This window comes from Mirounga angustirostris, unplaced genomic scaffold (genome assembly GCF_029215605.1).
Source record: "Mirounga angustirostris isolate CCGP_5_RB_7025 unplaced genomic scaffold, mMirAng1.0.hap1 SCAF_1, whole genome shotgun sequence".
In the NCBI taxonomy this organism is placed as follows: domain Eukaryota; kingdom Metazoa; phylum Chordata; class Mammalia; order Carnivora; family Phocidae; genus Mirounga; species Mirounga angustirostris.
The window spans coordinates 204,371,406-204,396,996 of NW_026991709.1; the positions used below are offsets into that span (position 1 = coordinate 204,371,406).

Here is a 25,591-nt window from a genome sequence, read left to right on the forward strand (position 1 = left end):
GAGTGGGAGCAGCACCCAGATCAAAATGTAGGACCTTCCCATCATTCCAGAGGGTTCCCTCCAGTCCACAGCCTCCTGCCCCCAGGAGTAGACGCTTCCATGCTTGCCTGCGCTCTGTTCTGCGGTGGCGGGGAGCGGGCCTCTGTGCCTTTTCATCGCTGTGTCTGTGGGGTTGAGGGGGGCCCCCACCGTTTGTTTCCAGTTTGGGGCTACTGTGAGTCCGGCTGCTGTGAGCATTTGCGTCCATGTCTTTTCGGGGACTCATGTGCTCACTTCTCTTGGGTAGATGCCCAGGGTGGAATTGTGGGGTCGCAGGCTGGGTGAATGTTCAGCTTTGGTGGGAACCACTGAGCATAGCTGTGGGGTGTGGCCGTGTCAGCACACCCAGCCCTGGCCGGTCACCGAGTGAGCAGAATATTCGCCTGGATGGACACACAGCTGCTCCTCCCTCCTCCCCCTGGTCCCATTGTTTGTTCTTACAGGGCTGCGGGGAGCCTTCTTGAACGTTTGTGCCGGTACGAGGAGGGGTGCAGGGGCATGATGGAACTCGGGCCAGGGCGGCAGGACGGCAGTGACAGCGTCACTTTCACTAGTCCCTAGGTGAGATTCAGCACCTCCCAGCTGCACCTGTCACATCATGGGGGCTTCGGGGCCCCGGGTCCTGGCCCCTCTTGCCCGCTGTGCGCGTTGCTAGAGAAAAAGCCACCAGGCGAGCCCTCGTTCCCTGCTTGTCTGCCACAAGAGGGGCACTTTCTGATGCTTGGTGGGAAATGGGATCGTTTGTCGTAGGGAAGCTGCTCCCTCCTATTGCTGTCGGTTAGGGACGTCTGTTGTGGCAACATTTTTCTCAAACGTACGGCTATGGTTTGGTTTGGTGGTGGGATGAGTTATAGGGATTGAGTGGCCTCTGAGGAGCCCATTCATGTTCCTGGTTCAACTCCGCTTAGTCTCAGCATATGATACTATTTACCCGCTGCTCCATCCTGGTTGCTAATATTTTGTCTAGGAGTTTTGTTATTCGTAAGTAAGTTTCGCCCACTGTTTCTTCTCTACCATCCTTAAGTGGTTTTGGCATTCAAGTGCCGGCTGCTTAAAAGAATGAATTGGGGGTCTTCCATCTTTTTTTTTGTCAGGAACTGTTAAGTGGCATTAAATTCATCTGATTTTTGATGCATTAAACATCGTTACTGTAACTTACTGTAAAATTCATAAAACATAAACATACAGTTCAACAGAATTATGAGGCAAACACCCATGTCACCACCAGCCACTCAAGAAAGACCGAGTGGCCAGCACCCCGGAGCCCCCTGTGCCTTCCCCTCTGCCACCCAAGGTAGACCCATTCTGACTTCCTCTTCTTTAGATTTGCCCCTTACGATGGAAGCATCCCTAAAGAAGTTTCACTTAAGTCTGTTTCTGAACTTCCTTCTAAAGCGATCACACTGTATGTGTCTTTTTTTTTTTTTTAAAGATTTTATTTATTTGAGAGAGAGAGAAAGAGAGAGAGCAAGCACATGAGAGGGGGGAGGGTCAGAGGGAGAAGCAGACTCCCTGCCGAGCAGGGAGCCCGATGCGGGACTCGATCCAGGGACTCCAGGATCATGACCTGAGCCGAAGGCAGTCACTTAACCAACTGAGCCACCCAGGCGCCCACACTGTATGTGTCTTAATTACTATTGATGAAGTAGGCCTTGATGCCCAATCAAATAGGTCATCCCTTTCTTTGAGAGAGAGAGAGAGAGCGCGCGCAAGCGGGGTAAAGGGCAGAGGGAGAGGGAGAGAGAATCTCGAGCAGACTCCCTGATGAATGCAGAGCCCGACACAGGGCTCGATTTTACGACACTGAGATCATGACCTGAGCCGAAATCAAGAGTCCGACGCTTAACCGACTGAGCCACCCAGGTGCCCCATTTTATTCTTCAAGATTCTTATTCTTGGCTCTGACCTTCCATGTAAATTTTAGAATTTGCTTATCAAGTTCCACAAAAACCTGACTGGGATTTTGAAGGGGAATGCCTTCAACCTATACATAGTTTTGAAGTCTATTCGTTTCCTATTGCTGCTGTAACAGATTATCACAAACATAAAATGACACAGATTTATTAACTTAAATCCTGGGGGTCGGAGGTCTGAAAGGGTCTCACGGGGCTAAAGCCACGGTGTCAGCGGGGCTGTTTCCTGTTGGAGACTCTGGTGAGAATTTGTCTCATCCTTTTCCAGCTTCTGGAGGCGGCCTGCATCCTTGGCCCATGCCTTCCTCCACCCTCACAGCCAACCACCACAGACCGGGTCCCTCCCACACCACCGCTTTCTGTTTCTCCCTCTTCTGTCCCCTTCTTCTGCTATTAAGGACCGTTGTGATTACACTGGACCCACCAGATGGTTCAGGGTAACCTCCCCAATATGGTCAGCCGATTAGCAATCCTAATTCCATCTGCAAATTTAATCCCCTTTGCCATGCAATTTAACATATTCACAGGTTCTGGGGACTGCAGACATCTTTGCGGGGGGGGAGCCTGTTACTCTGCCGACCACAGGGAATGTTGGCATCTTTGATACAGATGTCCATTCTATAACCAGGATGTGCCCCCCCCCCCCTTTAGGTCTTCCCTGAACGCCCTCCATAAAGTTCCTCGAGAGCCTTGTGTATTTTTTTATTTAATCCCAGGTACTTCATTTTGGGGGGGTACCATTGTCAATAGTTTGGAGTTGGCATGTGTTATTCTTTTTGATCATGTATGTTTAATTTTATCAAACCCTTTACCTGCACCTATTGAACCGATCATGAATGTTTTCCTTCCTTATTCTTTTTAAGGCAGTGGATTCGATTAATGCATTTTCCAGCATTAAACCATTTTGCCTAAGATTTAACCTTAGACACAAGGTTATGTCCTTTGTATACATCGCCAATTCCCCTCCAATTTTATTTAGGATCTTCACATCTATGGCCATCAGTGAGATTAGTCTATAATTTTCCTGTTTCATATTGTTTCGAGGAAATGCTGGTCTCATAAAATGAGTGAGGAAATGTTTCCTATTTTTCTACTCTCCAGGAGTGTTTGTTCAATTCTCTTTTTTCCCCTTGAGTGCTGGGTAGAGCTCTCCTAATAAAGCCCTCTGGACCCGGGGCTCTGACCAGTTCTGGTTCTTTAGTAGCCATAGACTACTCAGGTTTTTTTCTCTTTTTGAGTCAGGTTTTGTTCTCTAGGAATTTACCCATGATAGTTAACATTTTCAAGGATGCTGGCACAAAGTCGCTCCCAGCATCCCTCTCCCCCTTCGGGATTTTTGGGTGGCTTAGACAAGGACAGCCCTCCCCCAGGTGGCTGGAGCTCTGGGGGCACAGGGCGGCCTGCATGCCCTGTGAGGTGGTGGCTGTCCTGCTGTAACCTCTTTCGTGTTCGAAAAGCTGTAGTAATCTTTCATTCCCGGTGACAGCGACCTGTGCCTTCTTTTCATCTTGATTCAACTTCCTAGCAGCTTTTGAACTCCATTCATCTTTTACAAGCACCAACTTGTGGTTCTGCTTTTCATTGAATGTTTGTTTTCTATTTCCTTCGTGTCTGCTGTTTTTTCCTTCTTTCTATGCTCTTAGGCTTCGTTTTTTTTTTTTTTTCTGACTTCTTGAGATGGATGCTTAGCCCCATTCTCAGTCTGTCTCTTACATATACTAAATTAAACATCACATACACATGCGCTAATAGCGGGAGGGCTTGCAGGCAACTGTGTCCTAAGCGTTGCTGGGAACAGAGGCCCCCCCTCTATACTGCGGATGACCTGTCTGTCCCACAGGGGCTCTGGAGGCTGCAGCTTGGCCTCCAGGGGTGGCAGTGAGGATGGGAAATGCTATTGGACCCATGGTCTCTTCTGGAGGGAGGTCAGGCTGTGGATGTGGGTGTGGGCAGTGAGGGAGGGGGCATCAAGGGTACCTCCAGCAGCTCTGGCCTGAGCCCTGGGCCAGGGTGGTATCCTTAACTTAATGCAGCTGAAAGGCCAAGCTCCTACTTGGGCTGATGCCCACCAGTCCTCCAAGGGGGAGCTGGGTGATATGGGAGAGGGCCAGGGGAGCACAGCCCTTGAAGGAAGAGGGGGTGATCCAGGCAGGGCCAGCGGCACAGACGTTGGGGGGGGTGTGAGGCAGGTGCCCGCTGTGGGAAGACAGGGTGCTTCCTGCCTGTGCGCCCCCCACGGTCCCCTCTGTGGACCAGGCAGCGGTTCTCAAACTCCAGCGCACATGTGAATCCGTGGAGCCTGTGAAGTCTGCCTCGGCAGGTCAGGGTGGATCTGTGGATGTGCGTTCCAAATGAGCTCAAAGGGGACACGGACGCCGCTGCTCTGAGGAGCACACTGAGGAAGACTGGCGGGGGGCGGGGGGTGATGGGAGCCCCGCCCCCGCCCTGCTCGCCCAGGAGTCAGCCCCATGCTCCGTCTGAGGGAAGGCAGGCAGCGTGTTTCCATAATGGACTTTAATGTAATCGTGACACGAACACAGGCAGGGTGGTGGTGGGTGACCAAGCACAGATGTGGATGACCTGTGCCCCCAACCCTCCGAGGCCAGCAGTCCTCACTGGACACCACTTCCCTGGGGGGACAAACACTGATGTGGCTGAGTTACGGCCTCACATGGCACGGTGGACCCTGGGAAGGCCCCTCCGCTGAAGCCTCGGGCAAGAGGCAATGAGCCTCCGCCGAGAGGCGCGGGCCAGAGTTGGGCCAGACGCAGGAGGGAACCCAGTGTCATGTGGGCCTTGCTGAGGAGGAGGGCACTCTGCCCTCACGAAGTGCTGCCCGAGAGCTTCAGGACAAGGGGTGGGAGGTGCGGACAGTGAGGTTCACGTGAACAACAAGGAACGAACGAGACAGAAATTAGGAACACTCATGAACCTACAACATTCAACAGAATGGCAACCAAACGGCAGCCTGGCCAGCCTGGCCAGAGGCCGTGTGCGGCCAGCGGCCGGGTGAGCACTTCCCCTCTTTGTGGTGCCTGGGAGCTCACCAGCACAGAAGGCTGTATTTGATCTCTAGAGGGAAAGATTTTGTTTCCTTCCCCTCAAACGGACTCAGGGGGCAGAGACAAGACTTCTCGAAGATGAGCTTCTTCCGGGAGAAGGGACCCAGAGATGAGAGTGGCAACGGCAGAGCAGGTGTGCCTGGAAAAGGAGGGGTCCCCGGGAGGAGCCGGGAGGGTGGCCTGTGGCCAGGGGTGCCCCTCCTCCATCCAGCAGGCTTGGCAGGTGCTTCCTCCTGGTGCTTCCGCCAGGAGCCCCAGCGCCGGGGCCGGGGGCGCTGGCTGCATGGCCCCTTACTGGGTCCGGAGCTGGTAATCTAGAATCAGGGAGGGAGGCCTTGGTTTTCTGCACTGTACCTGTGGGGGAGGGGCCGCCCCCCAACCCTGGGGCTGCTCCACGCGCACCACCCTCTCAGTAGCGCGCACGGGTGGGCTGCACACACCTCCGTTCTGAGTGATGTAGCGGACCCACGGCAGAGCCTGGTAGCCGCTCTTCTCGATGATCTTCAGGTAGCGCACCTATAGGGCACAGGCAGCAGGGCCCTGAGCATGTACACGCTGTCCCCTCCTGGTCCCCCCACCACTCCCCACAGAGGCCGGGGGGGGGAGCTGTGATGATGTGATGAGGAGTGGCCCAGCATGGGCCCCCAGGGGGCAGTGGGAGGGGGCGGGAGGGGCGGGTACCTGTCCATAGCATGTGGACTCTGTGGGAGGGAGGAGTCACACTGGAAGGGGCGGAAAAGAGCCAGGGTGTGTGTGCACTCCCAGGCACAGCCCTCCAGCAGATTCCTGGGGAGGGGGACCCAGAGTTCACTTCCCCTCACAGATCTGCCCCGGAGCTGCCTAGGAAAACAGGCCCCATGGTGGCAAAGTGCGTGGACACTAGAGGCTCGGACTCTAGTTCTGGGGGTCAAACCAATCTCTGAGCTCGGAGCCGAAACACAGGGTCAGGTCTGAACTGACAGGTGTGGAGAGAGGCAGAAGCAGGGCAGCACCGCGGTGGCCCCGGGACAGACTGACCAGCACCCTCGCCTAAGCTGTCGTCTGCAGCTCTCTGAGCCGGAACGGACACCTGGGCCTGCCCATGTCTGCTCCGGGGCCCTGGAGAGCCCGGCCACGTGTACCTGGATGCCAGAGGTAGTGAAGTAGGGGATCTCAAACTTGACGCTGATCGGGGGCTTGCCCTCCTTGTCCTCCGCTTCCACGCTGGGCAGGCCGAAGTGGGCCCGCATCAGGTACTCCTTGCCCCCCTGGAGGAGTACACGAGGTAGAGATGGTCAGGCCAACAGCTACCCCCAGAGAGTTCCAGGTTGCTGGCCTGGCCACTGAGCCCCTTCCTGCGTGGCTGTGGTCACCCAGAGTCTCAGATCCTCCAACGCACTTATATTTACCCGAGGCTTCACGGACTGTCCTGCCGGCTGAGCCGGGCAGATCAAAGGCATGCTGGGGAAAACCAGTGAATTCCAAGGATCAAGAGTTTCACAAACTCTCAGGGAGGGAGGACTAGTTGCTTCAAGGAAGCCTAGCCTGACAGGACAGGCCTCAGGAAGGAAGAGGGGGCACAGACATACAGACAGTGCAGATGCCACCATGGGACACGTGCCCCTGCCCAGGCCAGAGTCCGAGTGAACACCCCACATGCCCAATGTCCAGCAGGCGGTGTGTGCAAGCACAGGGGGAAAGGTCAAAGTGAGGGACGGTGAACAGAGGGAGGTAACAAAAGTAAGAGACTGAGGTCGGGGGCTGACTGATGAGTTGGACTGGTGTCCTGTCCCAGAGGGTACGGAAGGGGGCAGCTCTGGCCCCAGAGGCTGAGCAGTGACTAGAGATGGGGCCTGAGGCAGGGCCAGGAAGGCCTGGAAACCCAGTCCGGCACAGGAGGAAGGCATCTTGGTCTGGTTGTCCAGGGGCCCGGTGTGTCTCACCTAGAGCAGTGGGGAGCAAAGAGAGCACAGCTCTGGCCACACCCAGGACCCTGTAGTTGTTGATCCCCAGGGCTGTGGCAGGAGTGGCTGCCGACCAGGGCTGGGGGCCGTCCTTGCGTGTCTCGGGTAGAGCAGAGCCGAGCCCCGGCTCCCCAGGGCCGCGCTCAGGCTCCTCGCCCTGGGATGGTGCCAGTCTGCTCACCAGCGCCAGGGCCAGCGTGAGAGCGGGGGCTCTGCCCGAGTCAGGGACATGTGCTGAGTAAAGACTCTGGCACAACGAGGGGAGAATAATGTGGTCCCAGCAGCAGACAAAGCAGGCGGCAAAGGAATAAAATCAGCTCCACCAGCCTGTGTATGAGACAATAACCAGACCCCAAATCTGAGCCTCATGAAGACAAAAGGGAAAATGAAAGCAAAAGCACATGCAGACGGGCGGGCCTTCCCAGCGGAGTGGTGGAAGTCTGCTCCCCTACCCTGGGTCCATCGTGTCGTTGTCAACGGGTTTAATGCTCGCACGGACCAGAAAGACCTACAGGCTGGCGCACAGACCAAAACACAGCTCTGTGCCGCGAAAGTGGACAAAAGCTACGCCAGCAGGAAGAGTGGGTGAAGGCGCGCCAGCGAGGGGCAGACTAAACACCGCAGGGGCTGCCGTCAGGGCAGGAAGGGAGGGCCACGGTCCTAGAGGCTGCAGTCCCACAATCCACAGGGAAGGTATCATAGTCATGAGTGTCTATGAGCGCCAACTAACAGGGCGGCAACCTCTGTTAGGCAGATGCTACACGACGTGCAAAGGGAACCAGAGGAAGGCAGCGCTGACCGGGCGGACACCGCCACTGCGTCACGACAGACCTCGTGGGCTCCCTACCCCGGTCACAGAAACCTTGTCTTCCTCCCCAGTGCACCTGCGGTATTTACAAACTCGACCTTCTGTTAGCACACAGTGGACACTTCGAGAAATCCCAGAAGTAGAAACAGTAAGAATAACACTCTCTGGCTTTAGTGCTCCGAATCAGTGGTGAGGAGAAATGAAAATCAGAAGGCCCACCCCCTAGGAAATTTAAAAAGAACCACCGGGGCGCATGGGTGGCTCAGCTGGTTGAGCGTCTGACTCGTGACCTCAGCTCAGGTCATGATCTCGGGGTCCTGCAATCGAGCCCCGCGCTGGGCTCCACACTCAGCAGGGAGTCTGCTTGAGATTCTCTTTCCCTCTGCCCCGCCCCCAGGCTCATGCTTGCTCTCTCTAAAATAAATAAGTAAATCTTTAAAAAAACAACAACAACCAACTCTCTATCCAGTTACAGAATTTCTAGATGAGCAAGTCAAATACTACATGTCAGAATCTATGGGTTGCACAGGTAAGGCAGGGCTTAGAGGAACATCTTGAATTAATACAAATTTTAAAGCAAAATCATCAAATGAAAATACCTAACTTGAGGGGCGCCTGGGTGGCTCAGTCGTTAAGCGTCTGCCTTCGGCTCAGGTCATGATCCCAGGGTCCTGGGATCGAGTCCCACATCAGGCTCCCTGCTCTGCGGGGAGCCTGCTTCTCCCTCTCCCACTTCCCCTGCTTGTGTTCCCTCTCTCGCTGTGTTTCTCTGTCAAATAAATAAATAAAATCTTTAAAAAAAAAAAAAAGAAAATACCTAACTTGAAAAATTAGAACAAAGAAAGGATGAAGAAATGCAAATTAAAGACTTACAAAAGACAGAAAAATATCACAACAAAATTAAAATACAAACCTGGAGAGAAAAAACAAAAAGACAAGCCACTAGGCAGCCTTATCCAGGGAAACAGAAGACCCAAATACACACAAGAAGAAAGAATAAGGAAGAAGTAACCATCATAAGTGAATGAAAAGAAAAAAAAGACCACTTTCTCCAACTTGGCAAACCTGGTTAGGATGGATAATTTTGAAGGGAAATATAATTTACCCAAACAGTCTCCAACAGAAATAGAAACTCTGAAGGACCTGATTTCCAGAGAAGAGATGGAGAAAGTAGTCGAGATCCAGAAGGTCACACAGCCAAATTCTATCAACCTTCTCAAGACCAGACGATGTCCCGGCCACTTAAACGGTTCTGCAGCATGGAGACGGGACACAGAGTAATAACGAAGCAGGTATAACACGAATACCTGACAGAGAGTGCACCAAAAAAAAATCAACCTCCATTATGATTATCAAAGTGAAAATGTTATGTACAATCTTATCGATAGAATCCAACGGTGCATTGAAAAGGAAAGATACCTCAATCGGGTGGAGCTTACCAGAATGCAGGGATGGTCCAGCTCCACCCATTGACAGACCTGAACTGACAGACACTGAAGGGGCACCTGGGTAAGTCTGTTACCCATTTGTGCCAAAACCGCAGTAAAGTAGGGCTGGATCGAGTCCACGGCCCAACGCGGCATCGCACTTGGAGGGGGCACCTGGCTGGTGTCTCCGGGTGGGGGCAAACCAGAGGCCACTGTCCACCACCACTACAGGCCCCGGAGAGAGCAGCCAAGGCAAGGAGGCACCAGAGCCATCAAATGCCCAAGAAGAGCAGAGGAGAAGGGAAAACTGCATCTGGCTGCAAAAGATACAAAAGAATATCTGAAAATCCACGGGAATTGAAAGAAAAACTACCCTAAAGCAGACACCCAGTAAGGAACCAGGGCGTGAAACTACTATGCAAACAGTGGCTACCTGCTGGAAGACACGGCGGAAGACAAGACCCCACTCACCAGAACACTGACTTAGGCTCATCTTAACAAGAAACGGACAAACTGGCAGGAACCTTGGGGGCTCCTGAGGATGGGGCGAGCAGTTCTGCGGCTTTCATCTGGTTCCAGGCACATGAATGTGTCCCCCCTGAGGAAATTCATCGAACTGTCCACATTTCATCTGTCTACTTTTCTGCATGTTGTACTTCAATGAAAGTACTTTTTAAACCAAGGGAGAGGCTATATGAGGTGTATAAGGTAAACACGAAGACGGCCCCCAAAGCACTGAGGTGAGACAGGCACAAAGCCTCATAAGGAAGTTAGCTCTTCCTACTCGACTTATAAATTTAGTGCAAACAAACTGATTCTAAAATTCATAAGGAACACCAAACAAGTAAGCAAGGAAGAATCACCAGGAAACAAACAAGTGATGTGGGTGTGTGTGGGGGGGTGGGGGTGGGGCTGCCTTTATCAGATGTTAAAACAGAGAATAAAGCTCTGAGTTAAAATATGGCCTTGCTGCGTGGACAGAGAGACAACAGGACATTCAGAAAGAGATCTAATGCCGCGTGAAAATCTGATATTTAATAAACATGGCATTTCAAACCACAGGGGAGAAGATGGACTTTTTAGTAAACGATGTTCAAAAACTGAATGGCCATTTGGAAAAAGATAAAACTGGACCCGTACCTCCCCCCATTTACCAGACCTAGTTCTGAAAGCACCTAAAACCTAAGGTGAATAATGCCACTGTACAGGTTCTAGAAGCAAATATAGGTGAATTCCTTTATATCTGGGAATGGTGAAGCCTTTCAAAGCATGACTTACAATTCAGATGCAATAAAAAGACCAGAAAATCTGACTACATTAAATAATAATGAAACAAAGAAGCAATCAAAAAAGGTCACACAGCAAAAACTACCAGAAACAAAGCCAAAAGATAAACATTAAATTGGGGAAAACCATTTGCGACTTACATCAAAGAAAAAGTGCTCAACTTGCCCATATATAAAGAGCTCTCAGAAACAAAGAAAATGACCAAACCTGAAAAAAAAATGAGCAAGAGATGGCTGCTACGGTTTCCAGAGAAAGAAATGCAAATGGCCCTCAGACATAAAAAAAGGAGCTCCATCTTGTTTATAATGAGAAAAAGGCAATGGGCCATAATTGGCACAGGAACACACATCCACCTTCCAGGCTCTCTGGGCACTTCTGCTGCAAACCCAGACTCCAGTGCTGAAAATCCTGAACACAAGCCAGGCAGCTATGCCAGCATGAAGTGCTCGACATTCCTGGAGCTGGTGCTGGATTCCTGAAACCCACACTGCTCAGGCCTCGAGGCAGTCTGGTCCCCTCGAGGGAAGCTGAGTTCTGAACCAGTGTTGGAGAGAGGGCGGCGGGGAAGATGCCCTGATCCTGGAGATAGGCTGGTCACACACAAGCTGCCTCTGCCAGCTCCAGCTTTCCATCCTTGCTCGGCCAGCCCTCAGCTCTCCTCTGCTGGCCTCCCAGAACCCCCAGGTGGGGATCGAGGCCCTTCGAGGCTGCTGTACTGTGATGGGCACAGGGAGCAGGTGGGGTGTGGGTGGAAGTTAAGAGGGGCATCCCACTGAAAAGGGCGCTCACCGGGAAGGATTTGATGGACCACACGATCTCACTGTTCTCGGGGACCCACTTGACACTCCCCACCGTTGTCTTGAACTTGGGGGAGTCGGCATCGTTGGGCACGGGGATGTGGATCTCTACGTTGTTGGCCGTTGACCGCCGCTTGAACTGGCTCTTGGCCTGGAGATGAGACCAGTGCAGCCAAGGTTGTGGAAGGCACAGGTCAGACAACCCAGCCCCCACCCCGCCTGCTCCCACCAGGGCCCTACACCCCTTGGCCTGGCCTGGAGGCCCCACCAAGCCGACCCCCAGTCCTCCAGGCACAGCTCACAGCCTCTCACCCACCTGAGATTCTCCCTATGCCCTCCAGTCCCCTTGACCGTCAGGGCTCCCTGTCCTTCCCTCTGGCTCACAGTGAGGCAGCACAAGCATCAGCCACAGGCCTTACCTCCCAGGATAGGGAACACAGAGCCCCATGGGGCCCCTGCCCTGGTTAGGACCCTGTGCCAAAGGCCCTGAACAGGCAGGGCCATCCACCAGCCCCCCACTTACTGCCCGTGGCCCAGGCTGACGCTGTGTGTGGGACGGGCACGTACCTTGATCATGTACTCGATGCGGCTGTGGGAATGCTTTTCAATCACGGACTCGATCCATATCAAGGGCTTCACCTATTGGGGAGAGTGAAGGTGGCACTCACGCATGGTCATTTTACAGAGGCCCATCTCACAGAGGGGAAACTGAGGCCTGGGGAAAGGGACCATGTGCCCAGGTGTGAGCCCAGCATGCCAACGCCCTATGGAAGGAGTCCACAGCCAGACCGGGATGGACATAGAGACCGATGGGCATCTGTGAAAATGCAGAAAACATCACTGGGGCTGCCTAGAATGGGGTCTAGCCCCTCAGAAAGTTGAGAGCCCCAAGCTGTCGAACATGGGCTCTGTGGAGCCTGGGCAGCCCGTGGGAGCTGTTGCCTACCCTGGGTGTCACCTTGTGGATGTGAGACTCATCCTGGATGGGGACTATTCCCACCCACCGGGGAGGAGGTGGGAGCCTGTCTGGGGCCTCCACACACTGCCCATTGCTGTCTGGGTGGAAGCCCGCCCCAGGGGGCAGGTGCCTATGGGCACACTCACGTGGGTGTTGAGGCGGTAGGACATGAGCTCAAACTCGCCATCTGGAGGGATGAAGGAGATGGTGCGGTCGTTCTCGAAGCGCGAGAGTCGCACACACTGGTGGAACTTCACGTCCTCCAGCTCCACGGACTTGCTTTTGCCACCTGAGGAGAGGCAGGGGTAAGGGCAGGACAGACCCTGGGCGCTCTGGGTCACTCTGTCAGCAACGCTTCCACTGCCTGGGGCTCACCCCTGGCAGAGCAGAGCTGCCCCTCAAATCTGTGGGTCACAAAGGCCAAGGGGCCCAGGTTCCCAGACAATCTCCCCTGTCCCTCCTCAGCCCCTTGGAAGCCTCGTCACATCCTGACACTGGGCACATGCTGAGGGCAGGGCTGGGCGGCCTGGTTCACTCGGAGTCCGCAGCAGCTAGCTCAGGGTCTGGCCAGGGCTCCCGCTCAGGACATATTTGCCGAATGACTAATAGACTGGGCTGGGGATGCATGGTGACAGCTCAGGGCTCCCAGTGCGTCCTGGCCCCCATCATCCCATGGGTTCTCAGTTCCTGTCTTGGTTTTCCATCCCACAGAGGAGCTGTGCAGGCCGGGCCAGCCAGGGACAGGAGCCGCCCTGATGGGCCAACACCACAGAGGCCCTCAGTCCTGCTGCCGTGGAGGTTAGGTCCGACGGCGCGGCCACTGCTCCTGCGGCTGGCGGTCCAGTTTGTAAACACAGACCCTCAGTAAGCCGGGCCCTGCGGTCACTGTGGCCCCTGCCCCAGCACAGCGAGTGCCATGTCCAGGCCAGGTGGTGAGAGCTGGAACCACTGTGCACAGCCTTAGAGCAGCCCAGACCCCGCGCCCCACCCGGGGACAGGAGGTCCGCAGGGAGAGGAGAGAACAAGGCCTAACCTTGAGCCCGCAGCTCCCTCCAAGATGGTGTAGCGCAGGGTCTCGGACCTGCTGCGTGACCCTCCCTGAACTTAACATCTAAGGCACTGGCCCGTGTCCTCTGGCCCGGGGGGTGGTAAGGGGACTTGACTTTGGGATCTTCACTCTTCTGTATTTTCTATGTCCAGGTATCGATGTATTAGTTTTCACAGTTATCTTGTCCACAACGTGAAAATGTGTCTGAAGCAAGTGCTTGAGATCCGTGTGTTCCCTCACGCAGCTCAATATCCCCTCAGCGCCGCTCTGAGCTCAGCGTGAGGCCCGCTCTGGCCACAGGGACGCCGTGGGGCTGGCGGGGTACTCACGGCCTGTGTTGTCGAAGAGGACCTTGTCATTGAGGCCCAGGCGCAGCTCGGGCATGCCTGACAGGAAGACCCGCATCTTGATAGAGCCCACGATCTCGCTGCGCAGCACATTGCCATTGGCACTGACCTGGGGGATGGCGAGGTGGGCATGAGGGGAGGTCCCTGCTCACCCAGCTGCCCCATTCTCAATGCCCTTCTCACCATCCCGAGCTGGGTGAGCCTCACCTTCCTCCCATCCAGCCTTTGTGCAGGGCCACAGGGGCCGACACATGGGCCCTGCCCTCTCGGTCTCAGGCCACACAGGCAGGCCTCTCTCGGAGCAGGCCACACTTGCTTTTCTTGAAATCTGTTTCTCCATATGGGGCCTGAGGCCACCCAACCTATGTCCCCTACTTCCTAAAGATGGGGCTTCCAGGGCCCTGACCCCTCCGTGCTCCCCAGGGTGCCTGAAGTCTGATACCACTGATCCAAAGTAACCGTGTATTTAAACAGATATAGTCATGACAGTAAGTGACTGAGCCCTTCTTCTGCCCCAGGCGGGGCTCTGCGTGCCTCAACAGGCTGCAGGCCAGGGCGCTGACTCGGGTGACCCTCTACCTCACGTGCAGACCAGGAAGCATCTGAGTGCGATGAGAAGTCACGGCAGGCCACCAGGCAAGCCCTGAGACTGTCCTGAGGGAGCCAGGCTGCTGCAACACCTCTTCACACGCCCATTTTAGATACAAGGACACTGAGGCACAGGGCAGAGGCCGCACGGTGGCTGGCAGAGGCGCTAGGGCCACAGCTGTGACCACCACCCCATATCAGCACGTCCACACCCACAGGCGAGGGCCAGGGCTACAAACGCAGGGGCCTCGGGGCCGCACAGGCCACTCCTCAGAGGGGCCAGCCACACTCACATGGTGCAGGGCCCGAGTTGCCTCTCTCTGCAGAGGAGGAGGAGAATCTGTCCAGCTTTTAACTCGAGTGTCTGGAAAGCACCACATGCACACACGCAATCGCTCCGCCTCTGAGGGAGGCAGAGAACTAAGGCACCAAGTAGATGACAACCCCAGGAAAGGCACACAACAGGACAGCAGGCCCTGCACGGTCTGGCTCCATCACCCCCCCTTGCTCACTATACTCCGGCCACATGGCCTCTCACTGTCCCCACTTGGCAGGCAGCTCCCTGCCCCCACAGCACACAGCAGCCACCTCTTCCTCCCCTGCCTCTCGACAGCTCTGTCTGCCCACCCATCTCTGTCCCCCCTCTGGTGAGGGGCTGTGTCGGGCTCCTCCCTGCTGGGCCAGCACAAGGACAGCGCCTGGGGGCAGAAGGTCCTCAGAAAGCACGTGCCAACATGGGCCCTCGCTGGCTGGCCAGGCTCTGGCACTCTGACCGGCCTTACTCAGGGGGCCCTCCATGCTCCTAGCTGTGACTGCCCCTGGATTGGGAGGGCTGTCTTCCTCCTGGGGAGTAGGGACTGCACAGCCCTCTGTAACTGAACATGTGAGGTCATGAACGCTGGGAAGGCAGGCTCAGTAGTGGAGCAGAAAAGCCGTGCAGCCCACCAGGCTAATCTCAGCCCTGCAGGCAGCAACCAGGACGGGTGGGCGCAGAAGAGATGTCTGCTGAGCTGCTTTCAGTACATCACTACGTCCAGATGACCAGAATCTGGAGGCCCACGTTGACTCAGCTGCCAGCTCTGCAATCAGACTCAGGAAGATGGTGTTCCAACACGTCTCCAATATCCACACCCACCTCGTGCTGCCCCGTGTATGGAAGATCAGGGGTCCTTCGGGCACAGACACATGCTGGGGTGCACTGGGGCTGGACACACCTTGAACTCCTAGTGCTTTCACATACAGCTATTTGGAAACTGCTCCTTGGGATTTGCTTTTCTACCCCAAGACACTCTAGAGTTAGAGGGACCATGTTCTTGGCTCAATGAACGATTCAGACAAAGGTCCCAAGACAGGAGGGGCATGCAGTTACTGAGGCCACTGTCTTGCTCCATGACTTAAACAGTAAGAAGGCAAATATGCTTACATTAGGTCCACTGGGAGAATCTGTTGGGGAAGCACTCTCGACAATTTCATAAGCAGGAACTCACCCTTCCAGGAATCCCGCCCACGTACGGGACATATCCCAAACACAAGTCTGAGGATGAACAAGCTTGCTCCTTTCTGCACTGTCTGCAGCTGCTGGAAATGGGCACACCCGAGCGAGCCGCATGATGGGCTTGGCCCAGTCATGGTAATCTCCAAAGTGAAGACGAAGCAGGCTGCAGGTGACACGGGGTCGGCTTGCATCCTCTTTCCCTGCCACTGACTACAACGACAAACCTGGGCAGGGTGCCTGGGCAACCATGGAAGACTGAAAGGTGCAGCAGGTGGATCGTGGATCGGGAAAGAACCACTGTAGGAGCAGCGCCCTCCCTGCCTCCCCTCCGTGGGAAAGTGTAGAGGAAACCTGGAAGTGGAAGTGAGCACTGGGGTGCAGACTGAGCTCACGGAAGCCTCTAGCTCTGGCTTCAGGGCCAGAAGGGGAACTCCTGCCTCTTAGAGGGAGTACAGAAATCCCCTAATCCCCCCCTTTTGTCTGTTCTCTCACACGCAGGCCCCAGGCAACCCAGCTGCTATTCCCAGAGGGTGGGGCAAACCCAGGACGGGGGCCCACTGCAGACAAGCATGACAGAATGGGGATCTATAGCCCCCAGCGAGGTGGTCACAGTACCAAAAAGGGATGCCCCAAGCAGCTGGAAAGTACCAGAAAGACAGCTAAGAATGAGGCGTCCAGGGAAACAAACCATGCAGTTCTAAACCAGAGCTCTAGAACTGGGCATGAGTGGCTATGATCCTAATTAGTATGTCAAAGACTTTGAGAGACAAACTGCACAGTCCCAGACCGACCAGCAGGTGAAGCATACGCCGGATAAGCTCAAATAGCAAATGGCATGAAGGCTTTGAAAACTGAAAACTGAACTGATACTCATGGCCCACAGATTGGGGGTTACAACTTGTGGCCTGAACCTAACCAGGTCAACTGTCAGCTGAAACACAAATATTGACATTTCTGGTATAATCTAAACAATACCTAGACTATTATAATATTCAAAAAGTCCAGGATCGAATCTAAAACTACTTGGCATACAAAGAACCATGACAACTTTAGCTCACATGGAAAATACAGTTAACAGGTGCCAACACTGACGCAAATGCTGGGATTATCTGACAAAGACTTTAAATAGCTAGGTAAAAATCACAAACACCCTGGCAACAAATGTTAAAATAGAAAGTCTCAGCAGAGAAACAGACTACAGGAAAAAGGGTCAAATGGAAATTTTAGAACTAATAAATACAATGACTGAAATACAAAACTTGCTGGATGGGCTCAATAGCAGAATGGGGACAAAACAGGAAAGGGTCAGTGAACTTGAAGACAGAGCAAAAGGAATCATCCAATCTAAACAACAAAAAGAAAAAAAAAAGGTGGGATAAAATAAAAAGAGCCTCAGAAGCCCTTGGGTCACTGACAAAAGGTCTAACATTCATGTCCCTGGAGTCCAAAAAGAAAGGAGAAAGAGTGAAATGATGCAAACCTATTTGAGGAAACACTGGCTGAAAATGTCCCAATTTTGGTAGAAGACCATAAGCCTACAGATGTGAGAAGCCGAACAAATCCCAAACAGTAGAAATCCAAAGATAACCATACCCAGACACATCATAATCTATCTGCTAAAAATGAAAGACAAAGACAAAATCTGGAAGGCATCTTGAGAAACACAAGCCATTACCTACAGGGGATACGAGTTTGAGTGACTGTGGATTTCTCATCATGAAGCATGGAGCCCCAAGGGATGGCAGGACATTTTCAAGGTGCCAAAGGAGAACTGCCAACCCAGAACCTGTTACCCAGTCAAAATACCCTTCAGAATGAAGGTGAAATGAAAACATTCTCAGATGAGGGAAAACCAAGCTGATCTGTTCCGAAAGAATTGCTAAAAGCAGCTTTTTAGGTGGAAGGGACATGTTCCCAGAAGGAAACCTGGAAAGTCAGGAAATCAAGGGAAAGCAACTGAAGTGGCAAATGTCTCGGTTATGTGGAAGACTGTTGTTCTTCCCCTCTTGATTGCTTTCAAGTACGTCTGAAAATTGAAAGCAAAAATCTTAACACTGTCTGGGGCACCTGGGTGGCTCAGTCGGTTAAGTGTCTTCCTTTGGCTCAAGTCATGATCCCAGGCTCCCTGCTCAGTGGGGAGTCTGCTTGTCCCTCTTCTTCTGCCCCTCCCCACTGCTCATGCTCTCCCTCACTGTCTCCCTCACCTTCTCTTGCTCTCTCAAATAAATAAAATCTTTTTAAAAAGTCTGAACACTGTCTGATGTGGTTTCCAATGTATCTAGATGAATATATGGAACAACTCTAGCATCAAGAGGTAGGAAAGTTTCTGGATCCCAACTGAAGTGATAAAATATTGATTCTAAGTAGATGATGAAAAGGTAAGTATGCATTTTATAGCAACAACTAGAAAAAACTATACAAAGAGATACAGTAATGACCACAATGAAGAAATGAAATGGAATGCTAAAAATATTCAAACAGACCACAGAAGGATAGGGAAAAAAAAAAAAAAACCCAAAGGAATGAAAAATAGAGGGAATAAAAAGAAAACAAATAATACAACAGTAGACTTTAATCTAACATATTAATAGTTACTGTAAGTATAAATGCTCTAAACATATTAATTAAAAGACCGAGACTCCCAGAATAGATTTTTTAAAATGACCCAGTTTGAGCACCGGGTAACGTACGGAAGTGTCGAATCACTATATTGTACACCTGAAACTAATATTACACTGTATGTTACCTTACTGGAGTTTAAATAAAACCCTTTTAAAAATGACCCAGTTATATGTTGTCTACAAGATATATGATACGGGTAAGTTAAAAATAAAAGGACAGGGTGCCTGGCTGGCTCAGTCAGTAGAATGCACTTTTGATCTCAGGGTTGTGAGCTTGAGCCCCCACATTGGAGATAGAGATTACTAAAAAACAAAATTTTTAAAAATAAAATAAAAGGATTAGAAAAAGAAGTAAAAGGATAGAAAGACATATAATGTGTACACACTGATCAAAAGAACTCTAGAGTGACAATATTAATAGCAAAAAAGACTTCAGAGCAAAAAAATTACCAGGGATAATTAGAGACATTATATAATGACAAAAGAAAGGGTCGGTTCACCAAGGAAACATAAGAATCCTAAATGTGCTTGCGCCTATCAGCACAATGTCAAAATTTGCTAAGCAAAGACATTAATTCACAATTAACAGCTGGAGCTTTTAATACTCCGTCAATAATAGGTAGAACTAGTAGCCAGAAAATTAGCAAAAAAAGCTAGAAGAATTGAACATCACCAACCAAGAGGATTTAATTGGCATTTACAGAACACTCAACCCAACAATAGCAAAATATACATTTTTTTTCAAGTGCATATGGAAAATTCATCAAGACAGATCATATTCTGGGTCATTAAAATAAACTTTAACAAATTTAAAGAATTGACGTGTAAAAAGTATATTCTTAGATAATAATGCAATTAAATTAAAAATCAGTGACAGTAACAGAAATATCTGCAAACATTTAAAAATTAAACAACACACTTTTGTTAAATAATCCATGGGTCAAAAAGGAAGTCTCAAGGGAAATTTGAACTTTTTCTGAACAAAAATGAAAATTCAACATACCAATTACGGGATGCAGCTAAAGCATTACTTAGACATTAAAAGCATTAGATATTTATATTAGAAAAGAGGTTTCAAATCAGTATCTTCAGTTTCCAACTTAAGCAACTAGAAAAAGAAGAGCAAAATGAACCCAAATCACAGAGAAGAAAATACCAGTGCTAACAGCAGAAATCAATGAAATTGAAAACAGAAAAACAACAGAGAAAATCAATGAAAGCAAAAGCCAATTCTTGGTAAAGATCAATAAAATAGATGAAACTCTCACAAAACTGACAAAGAAAAAAGAAATATGACATAAATGGCCAATATCTGGAATGAAAGAGGGGACATCAGCATAGACCCTGCAGACATTAAAGAAACAATAAGGGAATACTATAAACAACACTATGCACATAAACTCAATGACTTCGATGAAATGGACCAGCTTCTTAAAAACAACACACTACCAAACTCACCTAAGATGAAAGAGAAAATCTGAATAATCCTGTAACAATTACAGGATTGAAATTTGTAGTTAAAAATATTCTGAAAAAGGGGTGCCTGGGTGGCTCAGTTGGTTAAGCATCCAATTCTTGATTTTGGCCCAGGTCATGATGTCAGGGTGGTGAGATCGAGCCCTGAGTCAGGCTCCACACCCAGTGTGGAGCCTGCTGAAGATTTTCTCTTTCCTTCTGCCCCTCCTCTCTCTTAAAAAAAAAATTCTGAAAAAGATATCTCTAGGCTCAGATAGTTTCACAGGTGAATTCTACCAAATAGAATAAAAAATATACAATTTATGACACCTTCAAAAAAATGAAATACTTAGTTATAACTCTAAAAAAAGTAAACGTGGTAAAAACTACCAATGTTGATGAAAGAAATCAAAGATGACCTAACTAATCCAGTATTTGTGGATTCTGAGACTTAATATACGAAAGATATCAATTTTCTCCTACACTGATTAATAGAATTATTTAATACAATACCAATCAAAATTCCAGCAGGATCTTTTTGTAGATATAGATAAGCTGATTCTAAAAATTTTTTTACAAAGGAACTAAATAGCTAAAACAATTTTGAAAAAGGAAGAATGTTGGCAGGATCATATAATCTGATTTTCAGACTTAATAAAGTTACAGTTATCAAGACAGTGAGGTATGGGCTAATGAACAGATATACAGATCAATGGAATAGAAAAGAGTCCAGAAACAGACTCGCATGAATATGGCCAATTGCTTTTTGACAAAAATACAAAAGCAATTCAATGGAGAAAGGGATAGTTTTTTCAAAAAATGATATTGGAACACTGTTCTAGACGCAAAAAAACTGCATATAAACTTCCTACCTTATATAAAACTTAACTCAAAATTGATCATGGATCTAAATAAAATTATAAAACTTTTTGAAGAAATTTAGGAGGAAACCTATATGACCTTGGGTTTGGCAATGAGTTCTCAGACATGGCACCAAAAGCACACAGACGAAAAAATCGATAACTGGACTTCCTCAAAATTAAAAACTTTTGTCCTGGGCGCCTGGGTGGCTCAGTCATTAAGCGTCTGCCTTCGGCTCAGGTCATGATCCCAGGGTCCTGGGATTGAGCCCCGCATCGGGCTCCCTGCTTGGCGGGAAGCCTGCTTCTCCCTCTCCCACTCCCCCTCCTTGTGTTCCCTCTCTCGCTGTGTCTCTCTCTGTCAAATAAATAAATAAAATCTTTTTAAAAAACCCAAAAAACTTTTGTCCTGTGGAAGATACTGCACCAAAAGAATGAAAAGACAAGTGATGGACTGGGAGAAAACATCTGCAAATCACGTATCTGATGAGAGACTTGTATCCAGGATATATAAAGAACTTTCAAAATCCAAAAACCATAAAAAAAAAACCCAGCTTAAAAACACTCAAAAGACACGAAAAGACACTTCTCCAAAGATGGTATATGGACGACAAAGAAGCACATGAAGAGGTGGTTATCATTAGTCATTAGGGAACTTACAAATTAAAGCCGTGATGAGCTAACACAACACACCGATTAGGATGGCGAAAATCAAAATACTGATCAAGGATGTGGAGCAACCAGAACTCTCATCCACCGCTGGTGAAAAGGAAAAGATGGTGCAGCCACTCTGGAAAATGGTTTGGCAGTTTCTTATAAAGTTAAACATACACTTACCATATGACCCAGCAATCCCACTCCTGGGTATTTGCCCTAGAGAAATGAAAACTTCTGTCTACACACAAACCTGTACGTGAAACATTTACAGCAACTCTATTCACAACCGCCCAACATTAGAAACAACCCTTCAATCAGTGAATGGATAAACAAGGTGTGGTTCAGGATATAAAATAAATGTAATAAATATAAGAAGAAATAAACTTTCGATAAACAACAGTAACTTGGATGAATCTCAAAGGCATTATGCTAAGTAGAAAAAGCCAGACTCAAAAGGTCACATACTGTATGATTCCATTCATAGGACAATCTCAAAAAGACACTAGAGAAGTCCCCCCACACCGTCCCTTATCTGCAGGAGATACGTTCCAAGACCCCGTGGATGCCTGAAACCAGACAGTACCGAATCTTCTATATGTTTTTTTCCTATACACATATATTTCTAATAAAGTTTAATTTATAAATGAGGCACAGTGAGAGATGAACAATGAACTAATAATAAAATGGGACAATTAGAACAATATACTATAAGATATGTGAATGTGGTTTCTCTCTCTCTCTCTCAAAACATCTGATTGTACTAGACCCACCCTTCTTCTTGTAATGATGAGAGAGGACAAAATGCCCTCATGATGACACAAAGCAAAGTGAATGACATGGGCCTTGTGATGTAGCATGATGCAGTGGCTGACCTGACAAGTCAGGAGGAAGACCATCTGATTCTGGACCATGGTTGACTGGGGAAGAGAAACTGTGGAGTGGGGGGGGCTACCGGATAGTGATGGGGACCTGAGCGGTGGCCGCTGGGCAGGGGGGAGGCGGAAGGGTGGGACTACCAAGGGGTGGGCAGGAGGGAGGTTTTAGAGGGGATGTGCATCCTGATTATATAGCAGTGGGCTACAAAAATCTGTACATGTGCTAAAATTAACGGAAAAGAAAGTCAATTTTATTTAGTGATAATTTAAAAAATTACATCAAAGGAAAAAACAAATGTGCACAAAACAGTCGAACAATAACGAAGTAAGTTGTGGGAGAACCACATCTTATGCTCTCAGCTTTACAGAAAGACAGCGCGTGTTTGTAAATGTACAGAATGGGACCCGAAAGGATGATAATGAATCTTAAGTGAGGTGGTCTCTCTGAATATAGAGGCCTTTGCTTTCTGACTTTCCACCCTGCTTTAAACAGCAACAACCGCAATGTGCCTGCATTGATTCTAAGTAGGAACAAAAGCTAGTGAAAACAGGCTCCCCAGCTGCAATGAGTGGCCTAAACCTGCTGATCAGCTGTCACACAGAAAGTAAACGTCTCTCAGGGCCTTGCTAGTTGTAAAAGTCCAGCTGCTTTTATTTCAATTATAGAGAAGACAAAATTTCTCTAAACGAAGAAAAGAAAAGAAAGGAAGCCTACCAAGAGGTTGACGGACTCGATGACGTCCAAGAACACCTCGTTCTTCCGGTACTTGATGCCCTCGGACCGCCAGGACACTGCATTGGTGACGGTGGCTGGAGGCCTTGGGGCCCCCGTTTCCAGCTTGTGGCCTTCCTGAGTGATGTACCTGTGGGACCACACCCAAAGTAAGGACTTGGGGCACCAACATTTTGGAAACAGCCCCTCCCTGTAGCAGGTTCTAGAAAAGGCAGGCTCTGGTTTCACCTGGGCTGTTTAACACAAGAATATCTTACGATATCCAAAAAGCCCCAATAAATTCAAGTTACAATGAGCGCACAGCGTTCATTTTGCGGGGGGCGGAGGGGGGGGCAAGGAGACAGCACTGGCAAGGAAACCGGAGTGGGCACGAACTGCTCTCCTGCTGGGCGGGCAGAGGACACTAACCCCGGGGAGGGGGGGAAGCTGGTGACCCCAATCCCACCTGGGGAGCACCAGGCACGAGATGCGGGCCAGCGACGTGGCTTCTCCGAGTGTCCCTCTGTGCCATGCAAAATGGGGAGCTGCGCCCCTCACTCTGAAAGGAGTGAAGGTGAAGCACTCGCAACAGGGCCTGGTGCACAGGAGGGACTTGATCCACCCGCCCCGGTGCGGAGGGCAGGGCAGGACTGCCGACAAGAATGCGTCTGTCATGTATGACAGTGAAAACAAAGGCAGGTGACTCCCTAACGACAAGGCACTTAGCGCACCACCTGGTACCAGGGACCTGCTCGTGCTCGGGGGGATGCTGAACGGCCAAGACTCTACAACCGCCCGGGGACAGCCGGAGACAGGGTGGCGGCCCCCAATGTGAAGGCACATTCGCTTCCTCCTGTCTCCACACCTGACCACATCAACGCTGCGATGTTGCCAGGCCTGGGTCCCCGCCCTGCCCACTCACTCCTGCAGGATCTTGCTGTCGGTGGTCTGGGGGTAGCCGAAGTCCATGAGCTCGTCCAGCAGCTCGTAGATGATGACAAAGTTGTCGCGGATGCTCTCCTCCTCCAGCTCCTTGAAGTACTCTGAAAACACCTGTGGTGGGGGGTCATGGGGGCGGCAGATGGAGTGAGATAGGGCCAAGGAAGGGGGGTGCTCGCACAAAGCCGCCTGCCCTTTATGCCCATGCCCACAAGCTGCAGCTGCCCATGTGCGAGCCGTGGCGACATGCCACATGCCAGGCCTTGGGCTGGGAGACCGTGGGCAGGAGAACAACCCTGGCTGCCTGAGAGGCAGGAAGCAGGCTGCGGGTGGGGCAGGCGTCCTCGGGGGGTGGGGGGGTGGAGGGGGGCCTGGGCAGAAGCCCTGCATCTCCACCCCCGTGGGTTCCCTCTCCTCTCCTCCCTGACGGTTCCCCCCTCCACCCGCCCAGGTCTAGGGCCTCATCGGAGCTTCTCTTTAATCCCCACTGTAACTGTCACCCTTTGCCTGAGTCACAAGTGACTCAGGTGAGGGGCAAGAGCCACTGGGGTCAGAACAAGTGGTTCTTCCGGACTCTTCCAACTCCCCTGAGCTGTGGACACACCCCCCCCACCCAGTTCAATAGAAAATTAAGAGGATCAAAGAAGGGAGGGGAGAAAAGTTTCATTAGCACTAACCCTGAAGGAAAGCCACCGAGGCAAAAAGGAAATGCCAAACGCTGCAGGGAGGAGAACCTTCCTCCTTCCCCCTTTCCCCATCTCTGGTCCGCAGATGTCCCTCTGCACTCTGGCACCAGCCACTGGGCCTCTATTCGGAAATCACTCCTGCGATGGCGCCACTGCTCTGGCATGAAGGCCTACTCCTCAGCCCAAACTCAGGCTCCCCGGGGGACACATGCTCTCCTGCCCACTGCTCAGACCGACCTACTTCCCACTGTCCAGCACAGTGGCTCCTGACTAGCTGCAAGTGGCACCACCTGAGGACGACAGCTCTCCTGCGCCCACCCCAGGCCTCCTGGGTCCGATTCTCCACTTTCTTCCACCCCATGGCCCCTGCTCCAGCCAGGCCCCTCCATTTCTCCTCTGGAAGCCCACAACAACCTCCTCACTGGCCTCCCTGCCGCCTTCAAGTTCTTCCTCCACTTAGCAGCCAGCTCGACAATCTTAACTCCAATCGGGTCTCGTCAGTCTCCCGCTTAAAGTTCCCCACCATCTCTCATCAGGCTGGGAACGAAATCCGAATTCCTCACTAGGCCCTGTGCGTCCCTGACCCCACAGTCCAGCCCCGCCCATCTTGCTGACCTCAGCCCCACACCGTCCTGAGCACACTGGCCAGTCTGATGGTCCCTGACCGTACCATACCACACGCACTCCTGCCCCAGGGCCTTTGCATGTGCTGCTCTCACTGCCTCCTCATCTCTGAGCAGAATTTGGTTCTGCCCTCCTCCTGGCTAGCCTACCTCCCTAAGCTCTGACTCTCAGCTGGCCCCCGGCCACCCTTCTACAGCCAATTGTGGGGCACAGCTGTCCCTCCTGGAGTCAGGGCGCACTGACCCGCCCTGAGCTCCACCTCTTGTTCACTTTCCCTTCCTCACCATGTCAAAGAGACACCGTCAAAGGCCATAAAATCCCACAAACGGGGCAGCTGGAGCTCCCCTTCCCATTTCCTGGGGTTCTAGCCCCAGAACTCCCTGGGAGGCTGCAGCCCTCGGGTGGCTGGTGTGGGCAGAGGCACACAGCAGAGAAGGGGACTGTGACTCA

General features: G+C 51.0%; 1 protein-coding gene across 3 annotated transcripts in view; it reads right to left on the minus strand.

The window, feature by feature from the left end:
* Window positions 1-1,453: 1,453 nt before the first annotated feature.
* Window positions 1,454-25,591, minus strand: part of AP1M1 (adaptor related protein complex 1 subunit mu 1) — a 31,963-nt gene continuing 7,825 nt past the window's right edge. For 2 of the 3 annotated variants that reach the window (XM_045862788.3, XM_045862787.3), the window contains 9 exons: window positions 23,815-23,945; window positions 22,896-23,043; window positions 13,612-13,738; window positions 12,381-12,523; window positions 11,844-11,915; window positions 11,269-11,427; window positions 6,136-6,261; window positions 5,455-5,530; window positions 1,454-5,328 (listed from right to left, as the gene is read on the minus strand). In XM_045862788.3, the coding sequence (XP_045718744.1) occupies window positions 5,306-5,328; window positions 5,455-5,530; window positions 6,136-6,261; window positions 11,269-11,427; window positions 11,844-11,915; window positions 12,381-12,523; window positions 13,612-13,738; window positions 22,896-23,043; window positions 23,815-23,945 (1,005 nt within the window). In that variant the 3' untranslated portion in view covers window positions 1,454-5,305. Of the gene's footprint in view, window positions 5,329-5,454; window positions 5,531-6,135; window positions 6,262-6,288; window positions 8,535-11,268; window positions 11,428-11,843; window positions 11,916-12,380; window positions 12,524-13,611; window positions 13,739-22,895; window positions 23,044-23,814; window positions 23,946-25,591 lie in introns of those variants that run through there. The other variant, XM_064598406.1, reaches the window with a different exon arrangement.